The sequence below is a fragment of the Notechis scutatus genome, chromosome 3 (genome assembly GCF_049901735.1).
Source record: "Notechis scutatus isolate UNSWTSFEM ecotype Mainland chromosome 3, rNotScu1.2, whole genome shotgun sequence".
Lineage (NCBI taxonomy): Eukaryota > Metazoa > Chordata > Lepidosauria > Squamata > Elapidae > Notechis > Notechis scutatus.
The window spans coordinates 26,273,019-26,283,708 of record NC_142011.1 but is presented as its reverse complement, the minus strand read 5'-3'; the positions used below and the strand labels follow the sequence as shown (position 1 = coordinate 26,283,708).

General features: G+C 37.7%; 1 protein-coding gene across 1 annotated transcript; it reads left to right on the top strand.

The window, feature by feature from the left end:
- Window positions 1-227: 227 nt before the first annotated feature.
- LOC148131117 (waprin-Enh1-like) lies at window positions 228-3,615 on the top strand. The gene is made up of 4 exons (XM_087958961.1): window positions 228-364; window positions 1,443-1,577; window positions 2,215-2,346; window positions 3,204-3,615. The coding sequence occupies exons 1-3, from the start codon at window positions 280-282 to the stop codon at window positions 2,343-2,345; spliced, it is 351 nt and encodes a 116-aa protein (XP_087815087.1). The 5' UTR covers window positions 228-279; the 3' UTR covers window position 2,346; window positions 3,204-3,615.
- Window positions 3,616-10,690: the final 7,075 nt, after the last annotated feature.

Below are 10,690 nucleotides of genomic sequence, written 5' to 3'. Positions count from 1 at the left end.
TTAGGGTGTGGTTCACAAGGGTTGTTTGAAGTAAGGATGTTTATGTGGGAGCATTTTAGATGTCACGCCCTTTGTTTCTAGTCCTCATGTGCCGCAAGTCCATGCTACCTATGAAGACAGCGTAAAGCAATTATTTTGGGTTTCTGTATGCTGTTATGCAGTTGCTATATCAAGCATGAGGAAGATGTGGAAAGGTGTAATCTTAAAGCTGCCCACACACCTGTTTAAATATGAGTCTAATTACTGTCTGAGAGTTCACATCTGACTTTTCAGGACATCATGAAGACATTGACTGGCTTGCTTCTTGTGGGTCTTCTAGCCCTTTGGATAGGATTACCCTCTACGTCTTCCAAGATTCTGTTTGGTAAGATATAAAATCATTGATAGAGGAGCCTGTTTGGCAAAGAAGTTGAATATAATTACAACAAATTATAATTCAAGCAAATAATCCTTCAGGTTTCCCAAATTAAGTTTAAGTGACTAGCTATAAATTGTTGTAAGGGTGATGAGAAATGGTGTTTTGTTTTCTTCCTCACATTGTCAGATCAAGATTTTTGTTGTCATGTTACTTATAGAAAATATAGTTAGGGCTCTTCCAGAGGGGAGTGCAATTACAATATTAGATTGAACCCCTGCTGATCAAATGACATGGTACACTAGTGTGCATTGTCTGTGGCATTTTTCTTCTGCAGTCTTGAAGAGATTGTTTTCAGGCAGCAAATGTTACTGCACAAGCAAGAGTGATTACAGCATTGTCTTGCTTGGGGTGGCCATTATAAGGAAGGCCTTCTGCATCATAACCCCCCCCCACCAATTCCTACTGTCCAGTTTTGACAAGAAAGTGACATAATTATATAAAATGTTCCAATATAGAATCAGTCTTCCAAAGGGTGTGCTATTGTGAGAAGTAACTCCTTTTCCCCCCAGTTTATTTTCTTTCTCTTTTATTTTTATGGTGAGATAAATGAAAGTCTCTTTCCTAGCTGGCAAATAAGCAGTGGTTGGATAAGATATCTTGATATATATTTTTTGGCCAAAAAGTGTAAGCTCTGATTGGCTGTCAGTTCTCTGTGATTGTTGTGGACTTGCAATGTTTTAAACATGTGTATTATATAGTATCTAGTAACCATAAAGAGTTATTTGCAATATTTGAATTGTGCCCTCAGAAAGCTAGGAGTTTGCTTATCTAGAAAAGCCTGTTGGTGGGTACATAAATTTATTCATTTATATTTCAGATTGGACAAAGGGCAATAAAGAAGAAACAGTGCTATTATTAAAATAGAACAGGTACAAAAAAGTAGAATCTAAGTATAAAGTATATGTAGGCAAATATAACATAGGCTTCATATGATCAATACATGATATAGGCAAATACATTACAATAAAAAAATTGTAAAAGGTTTTGGTTATTTTGCATTGGTTTTTTTTCTTTCTTTCAACAGGATGTGGCATTTCCCCAGGAAATCCATTTCCATGCCCTTTACCTGGAATTAATCGTTGCAGGAATGATTATGACTGCCCTCAAACCTTACGTTGCTGTAATTTCAGATGTAGCAGCAGTTGTAGAATCCCACCAGGTAATCTTAATTTTAATAAACAATCTCATTTCTTACAGCTCTGGACCTGGTTTCCTGTGCAAGTAGAAAAGCTGGGGACTCTGGACTGGCTTTCTTAATATCAATTTGACAAATTTAATTCTCTGCTAAGATTTGCCTTTCAGAAAGGAATTCATGGGTGGGATATGTACAGCTGATACAATAAGGCATTCAGTAAATTAGTTTTTGAAATTAGGAGTCTTGCAGACAAAATAACCAGTAAGGATCTTTTCCAACTTTTCCTGAAACTTTGCAAGATATGATTTTTAAGGTTTACTCTATGCTCTGCTCCTTTTTCTTTTCGTGGAATCTTCCCAATAGACATTTACATACTTGGGTCCATTTTTATAGATTCCATCGAACGGTTTCAGGTATGTTTCAGCTCTGACACTGATAATATGAGCCTGTCTTTAATATGCTTCAAACTGGGAAGAAGCATCAAAGTCAAAACATGTAACTGGAGCTCCTCTCTTAAAATGTGGGACTTTTTAATTGTCACCATGGCTTAGAAAGACACTATGGGGTTGCACTAGATTCCAAAGTATGATGAAAATTAGTTGGTGTTTGACTAATGGTTAACAACAATTCTGTCCCCTTGCACCCCCTCCCTTCATTTCAGTGCTTCCTTGGAGTTGCCCACGAAATCCATTTAAATGCACTAGCCAAGGAATACATCGCTGTCGTTATGATTATGATTGTCCAGGAAGACAAAGATGTTGCTACTATAATTGCTCTAGGATCTGTAAATAAGGTATCAGCATCAATTATTTCTCATGCATCATTTTGCTTTATGTCATTTGTTATCAGAACATTCTAGAATCCTGAGAGATAAGTCTTAACTTACTTGCTACTAGATCAATCAAAAATACTTTCTGATTGATTTCAGGCATTATTTTCTGTGCTTTCTAAATGGTGCTTTCTAAATAAACTCTGGTGCTCTTTAAAGAAACCCTCTCCTTCCAATGGGACCACTGTGGAAATGGTGTTTTGTTTTGTTTTTTTTACTACTATACTTCCTTAGAGGTCTCTTACCAGACCTCTGACTTCTTCTGCCAGACCTCTGGACCCTGAGTAGAGTTTAAGCAGATGGACCATTATAGCCCTTTCAATCCTACAGAAAGGATGGTTCCCATTCTTTTTAAAAATGTTTTTACTAGACTTTTCTCCAAGCACATACCAATACAGAAAAATTGTGAGGTTTTTTCTTTACAAGTTCCAGTTCTTTTATTTTAGCTCCCATTTTTTGGTTGTTGCAAATGTACAAGTATATAATTGAGCTGGTTTTGGCACATTATCTAAACAGAAATTGTATACTGTATATACCCAAGAACATTTGCTCAGCGTTGCTCTTTTTTGCATGATCAGTGTGTTTTTCTATCTTTTTATTCCAAGCATTCTGTTGTCAGAAAATATCAACATTGGGTAGAATTCATTGAATCTTCCATCCTAGAAAATGCTTTCATTTAATTGACTCTCTCTCTCTTCCATTCAACATCACAGTAGTAATTAGCTAAACAGATTGAATCAAAGGAAATTTAAAAATTTCTCTGAACTACATGTGATTCATTATAAAGTTTCCAAGACAATTGTTTGTTTGTTTTTGCATAGGCCAGAATTTGACTCGGATGACCAGAGATTTCTTTACATTGAATCAAAGTGTACCAGAGAAATCAATTTTGGTTTGCCTGTTTATGGAAAAGGAGACACAGTTGCCAGCAAAATGCTTCTTTATGTCATTCTTAAATTCTCATGAACTGTTCTCATGAACAGTGATTACAAATATATACACCCATATAGACGGTTATGTTTTTCTGGGTTTGAAATCTATTATATAAACCTAAAAACAAAATAGGATTCCCAGTCCACCTCACAAAAACACAACTCTTGAATTTATCTCTGCAATAGCAACTTTTTGATCATTTCAGAACTGATGGTTAGTTTATTTTCTTCTGCTGTCCATTTTTATGGCTATGAAACTTCGACCAATTCCACAAATTGCATTAAATAATCATTTGGTTTATTTGACTTTGCTATGGCATGATGTATGAGGTTGGTAAGCTATGGATTGTACTTCTATGTGGATTCAACCTATTTGATAAACCCTGGTTAAAACAAATCATGATTTTGCTGGTTGGGTGAAAGTATACTAAAAGCAAAGAATAGAAAAAAGCAGATACAGTGCAACCTTGATTTAACAAACCCTTATTAGCAGACTTTGAATGCAACAGACCAAATATCCATACTATCTCTCTTCAAAATGGCACGTTTGTTTCAGAGATAACACTATGCAAATAATAATCATTCACATGATTATGCTAATAATAAAAAATCATTATTTACATAATAACCCAATTAAGTGAATGATGTAAATCACTGCAATGATTTATTTTTGAATTTAACAGATAGCCAAGTCTGATAGATAGCCGTCCCTACAAATAGTCTTTTAAAATGAGATTTCACTCCATATTTATAATGCAAAAAATAATAATATAATTATAATTGGCCATATAACTTTGATGCTATGAATAATATCAGTTTGTTAATAATTGTGTTTGAAAACTTGCATTTTTCTGCAATATATTAACTTCTCCAGAGTCATGAGATATTATTTTAATGGAACATTTCCAAGATATGGGACCTCGTCTATAGTAAAAAAAATGTGTGGTGTATTATGCATTTTGTAGTTTGTTATGTAAGCTAACAAAAATTCTGGTCAGGTAAGAGTTAATTCCAGATTGTTCAATCTAAAAAGAAGAGTTCTTTTCTATGCTTTGAAAAACGGTAAAAACAGTGACATAAATATGAGTTCATAAGCACTGCCACCAGAGGGCAGAGAAAAGCCATTTAGACTGAGGACAAATTATTTTGAAAAATAGCTCGAGCCTATTCTAGATGTGAACAGAGATCAGGTTTCCTTGAAAGAAAAAATATCCAAGAACTTTAATACAGTACAGGGAAAGTATTTAATCAGTTTTTTGCCCCCCTGAATTGTTAAAGCAGCTCCAAGTGCCTTAAAACCATGCATCGGAAATAGATTGAAATAGATATCCAACAGTGAAACAGCATAATGTAGAGTAAGGAAAAACTCACATCTGGGAAACAATAATGTAGTTATGTGGGAGATCACAAACAAGGTCTCAGATTGCTCTGTATGATGGTCTGCTGGAAAGGACAAAGCACCACTGTTTTCCAAAGGCATAATGGTGTCAAGGCCTTGCAGATGTCTGGAGAATGCTGTGCTAGAAGACAGGATCTACAAACAAGACACATCTCTTGGGTACCATGATGGCATTACTTTACCAATGGGATGTGGGTCATTCTGGACCTGACAAATGTAAAAGAACCAACAGTCCCATAGGGATCTAAGTCTCTAGGCAATTATGTCACAATTGAATATTCATTTTTGCACAATCTCTCACTAACTTAAGGGCTGATGTGTTGTAGTCTGCCAGCGCCCAGCAGAGCTGGCAGCAGACTCGGACAGTGAGGAGGTTGGGGAGGAACAAGGGCCAATTCTGGAGTCTGCGGAAGGCTCTGTGCTCTGCTCTGTGTTGGACGAAGAGATGGGGCCAGGGTCATCTGACAGTTATCAGCTGCCTTCAGAGTTGGAGATCAGTGGGGCAGAAGAACAGCTTGAGCTTGTCCCCAATGTGCGCATGCACAGAGCTGTCAGGAGAAGGGTTAAGGAACAAAGGTCAACACAGGTGGATGGTGAATGGCCCTTCCCATAGGGAATAAAGAGGAGCGAAAGGGGAATGGTGTTCGCAGGAGACAATTAGTTCATTAAATTAGAGTGAAGATTTGTTCCTGACTTGTATTGTCTGCTACAGCATTTCACTCCCCAAGCCTGATAAAGGTCTGTGATTGTAAATCACTCTTGAAAGACTGCTTGCTGGGACTTTACTGGATGTGAATGTGAGGAATTCACATTAGCCTAAATAAAAGGGGTTTTGTCAGGATGAGGAGTCTGCTTCGTGATTTTGGGAAGCCTAGGTCAGAACATGATGTAGTTCCCATCTTCATAAAAGGAGAAATATGGATCTAGGAAACTACAGATCTATGTATATCAGGCATGTTGTCTCCTTGGAGCAAAAATCAAAGATGTGTCTGAGAACCTTATTAAAATAATCAAGCCCACACATTATTATTCTTTTCTTCTCCTTAATGTGGGGATGAACAACACGACATTGAATCTGAAAACAATATCAATAGATTACGAGTAGCTAGGCAAGAAAGTTAAGGCATTAGTAGCACAAGTGGTGTTTTCATCTGGTATTCAGATGAATTCAGAGGTATTCATTTCAGTCAGCTTTTCCTCATGCTAGATGATACCGTTTCTCTTTCAATTTCACTTATTTTCCAAAGCCAATATCATCACCTCCTCAGGACAAGAAAAGTTGTTTCTATCCATTGGAAAGGTTTTGATATTCCAAATTGGTTAGATCTTACAGATATCTGAATATTATTATCATAAAAAGTATGGAAAGTATTAATCATAAAAAATGTGGCCAGATCATTACTATGTTGATTTCTTCTTCCAACTGAATTTTGGATTGTGGGGTAAGAGATGAGAATTGCCTTGGTTGACCTGTTGAATTTAATAACGGACAAGATATTTCTAATGGCTTGAAAGGAACATGGGCTAACCACAATATAGTTGCAAGAAACTGTCAATTAACCACAAACTGACAAGAGGTGATATTAGGAAATAAGACAGCCACTTGGCATATCTATGCCCCAGAACCAAGCCAAACTAACAGATTATATATTCCATTTTACCAGTGACACAAAAATGTTGCTGAAAATTGTAGGATTGCCTGACATTCATAGGATTCCATCATAGGATTACCTTGTTCAGCATCAGCATCTTCTTTCTTTGAAGATGCTGTTAAACTGCAGCCAGTTGGAATCATTTGGACACTTGAGGTAGGGACTGCAAGTGTCTTCTCTATTGGGCTAAAATCTTGAAAGCTCTCAATCCCCTGTTGAGTTGCCAACAGATAAAACAACAAAAATTGTACTTAGGCTTACAAAACTAATAAATTATTAAATTATTTTTTCCAGTATTTTTGAATTGCAATATTTTATAACAAATCTTTATTCTTAAGAACATATGGGTAGAAATTGTCTTTTAACCACAGGAAGCTTGCCCAGGTCCTTCCTATATACCTAGGACAGGGGTAGGGAAACTAAACATAGGACATTTGTATATTAAACAGTCCCATTCAAGTCAAAAATTGATTTCCCCCACAATTGAAAAACCAGTAGGCCAGGGATGGGGAAACTTTTATGGCTCATTCAGGAATTCTGGGAGTTGAAGTCCATAAGTGATAAAAGAGCCAAGTTTCCCTACCCCCTGACCTAGGCCATCAAAAATCAACATGAGAAAGAACAAAAAGAAAACACAAAACATTAAAGACATTTAAAAAGGTACATACTCATATTATCCCACCTAGCTGAGTACTAATTAATATACTACTGAAATATTAATTCCTACTCTTGTGAAACAGTCCCCCCATTTTTTTAAACTAATAAATCTACTTGCAAATTATTGGCCCGACTCTATATATCAAAATAGTTAAGAGAGGGGGTGGGATTCAAAAATCCCAGCAACTGGTTTGCTGCCCAGTTGCTGGGTGGGCATGGCCATGGTGGGTGTGGCCTACCAGAACTTTGGTTTGGCCGTTTTTCACTTTCCCAAGGATCTGGAGGCTTCTGGGAAGGTGAAAACACCCTCCCCTGGGCTCTGGAGGCCCTCTGGAAGCTGGAAACAGGCCTGTTTCATGACTTCTGATACTTCCAGTTTGTCTGTTTTTCACCTTTCCAAGGGTCCGGATGTTGCGTTCTATAGACTGACCCACAGTCTTCACTCCGGTCTGCGCTTCTGGCAGGAGCACGGACCACTCCCATTGGTCGATGCCGTTTAACAGCCGGCTATAAAAGGAGCTGTCAAACGGCATCAGCTGTTGCCGCCAGCTGACTGCCTGTTAGCCCGGCAGCCGCGGCAACCCTTTATTCTTTGTAATAAAGTTATTTGACATTCGCTCCATGTCTGCCTTAGCTCATTACCTGCCGCTCTACAACACCGGAGGCTTCCCTCAGGCCTCAGGGAGGGCAAAAACAGCCTCCCCAAGCTCTGGGGGGCCTCAGGAAGCCAGAAATAGGCCCATTTTGCAACTTCCAGTAGGGCCATTTTTCCCCATGCCAGAGCCTCCATGCGGACCCTACACTTACCTGAATTGAAAATGGACCACATGGAGACTCCTGGGCGGGGAGGGGTGGGGTACGCAGCGCCAGCCAGTCTGTTCAAATACCAGTTCAGTGAACCAGATGCAAATTTATCATCCGGTTAGCCCAAACCGGTCCGAACTGGTAGAATCCCACCCCTGGTAAAGAGGAAGAAAGATAATAATTAAAAAACAACATTAAGGTTTCAGAGTTTTCTGTTAACAAGCTGCTATTGTGAACCACTCATAGAAAATTTACCACAGTATCTTATCTATCTCAAAACCTCCCAAAAGTAATTTGTCCTACATCAAATATCCACCTTTGCTTCTTATCAATTGTTGTCTAATTACTGTAAGTATAATAAATTTAGTCTCCACAATAAGTCTCTCTTCCCACCAAAGTCTAGATAAAAGTGATTTCCAATTAGGTATAATAAATCCATTGTCCAATCTCTCAGTCTGTGTAGGAAAGAAAAATCTGTTACTTCCCTGTTCAGTTGAACTCCTAGTATTGTGTGGAAATGCAAAGGTACATGAGGAATTATCATAGTTGGTTCTCTGGCTGTAAGAATATCCCTTTGGTTCAAGTCAAAGTCTTTTTGTACATCTAAATTGTCCAAAATTAAATGTCTGCATATTCTCCATGAGAATTATCATCTCACAGAATTGTTCAATTAAGCTTTCAACTAAAAGCTTCATGTTGTCTGATCCATTGTTGCTCTGCGTAACTTGATCAGGAAACAAAAGACACCGAAAAAGAAGGAAACAAGAAGAAGGAAAATATTTTTTGATATTTCAATCCAGGGTTAAAAGAAAATTTCAAAAGAAATAAACTCGGGATATTTTGCAAATTAAAAGATAATAGAAATCCTTTGGCAGGAATCCAGTATCAATATGAGTCAAATGAAAGCACTTCACCACCACCCCAAAAACCACCATGTGTAGTTATTGAAAAATAAATAAATCAAAGTGAAAGCAAAAGATGTAAAAAATAACTAAAGTCAAGCAAGGGGTTGAAATAAACCAGCATTCAGCCACTGACTAACTTTTAAAAGAAAATGGTAAAAACATAAATTGAGAAAGTGAAAGTTAATACCCAGGCAAACTTAAGAAAACAAAACTGCTGACAGGAAGAGGTATACAGCCAAGGAATGTCTGACCATTTCCAAAGAGAATGAAATCTTCAAGACTCCCCTTCCCACAAGGGTCCATGGCCATTCGAAAATTGTCTTGGTCATTCCTAAGTGCTCCCATTCAAATTTAGAGAGCAGCACTTCCAAAGAACCAGCTCTGGCAGCAAAAACAGCAGATCGTGGGTAAGAGAAAGAAAGTCCCTTACCTTTCAGCTGCCATCTTGCGGAGGAGACACAATTTACATTCTTGAGCTTCTGAAGTAAGAGCACCATTCTATATTCCACAAAATCTTCAAAGAAATGGTTATTCTACTGTTTTAAAACTATTTTAAATATACCAGAATTGATAATACCAAAAGTACTTAAGAGAGGAAATGGGACAAGGAAAAAAGTATTCCTACAATGTAAGCAACAACATATGCTTCCATCCCAGGCCTCAATATGGGCCCTGGCTGAAAAGGATCTTAATAATCCACTTCACTCTTTCTTTCAGCCAGCTTTTCTTCAGGTTTGATGGTCCTGTTTGTCTTCTAATCTCAATTATTTTTCAAACCCCAAATCACCTCCTGTTGGTCATCTGAAGACAAGAAAATTTTGTTTATATCCTTTGCAAAAGTTTTAATATTCAAAACTGGACAGTGTATGGAGAATTCTGAATATTATTATCAGAATAAATATGGATACTATTAATCACAAAATTGTAGCCAGATTTTTACTTTGTTGATTTTTTCCTCCAACTAAATCATGGATTGTGAGGTAAGAAATGAGAGTTACCTTGGCTGACCTTGAATTTGAATAGTAACGGACAAGATATTGCTAATGGCTTGAAAGAGAAATGAACTAACCACAGTATAGTTGCAAGAAACTGTCAATTAACCACAAACTGACAAGGGACATTATTAGGGAAAAGAAAGCCATTTGACATATCCATACCCCAAAATCAAGCTAAAGTAATAGACTGTATCTCCCAGCTTACCAAGGAACACATAAATAGCTGGGAACCACCTGATTAATATCTCAATAACAGCAAATACTCGAAGCCATCTACATTTACCGGGATACAACAATTGTTGATTGTTAATATCCATATATTCTGAAATATTTTTCCATGTCTGGGCCTGATCTGCATATACAATAAACATTTTGCCTTCTCTCTAATTGATACCTTCAAAATTGATTTTAGCATTGTTCCCTGGGAATGAAAATATTTTATGGAAAGTGTCACAATGCCAAAGGTTGTTTTTTTTTAAACTGGAGGTATGTTGTTTTGCAATGGTGGCAATGGATACAGAAGAACATAATACTGAATACTTTCATGCTGTTTACTACAGTAGTCCCCAACCTTTGTGACTAGGCAGCCTGGCTGGGGGCAGAGAGCAATGGTCTGTGCAGCGCATGCAACCCTTGTGCGAATGGCAGGCTGGCCAACCACTCAAGTGGCCAATTCCAAATAGGCCACAGGCCACTAGCAGGCCACAGCCCAGGGGTTTGGGACCCCGATCTAATATATTATCCATAGTTATTTGCAGCAGGTGTTTTCAACACAACACAATGCTGGGTTCAAAATTCCTTCTAGGTCTTTCTAGAAACTTTCTCCCTTTGTCTTCTATTCCCTTTTTTCCAGGGAAACTCCCCTAGACTTTTCTTCTCTTCCCTCAAACAAGAACCACAACTTTTCTGCACACTTGAGCCATTCTTTGCAACTCCTGGGCTCCCCACTCTTCTTTTTTATTAT

Coding starts and splice junctions, on each gene's coding strand:
- LOC148131117 (XM_087958961.1), top strand. CDS start 280: ATGAAGACATTGACTGGCTTGCTTCTTGTGGGTCTTCTAGCCCTTTGG. Junction 365..1,442: donor GTCTTCCAAGATTCTGTTTG/GTAAGATATAAA, acceptor TTCTTTCAACAG/GATGTGGCATTTCCCCAGGA. Junction 1,578..2,214: donor CAGTTGTAGAATCCCACCAG/GTAATCTTAATT, acceptor CCTTCATTTCAG/TGCTTCCTTGGAGTTGCCCA.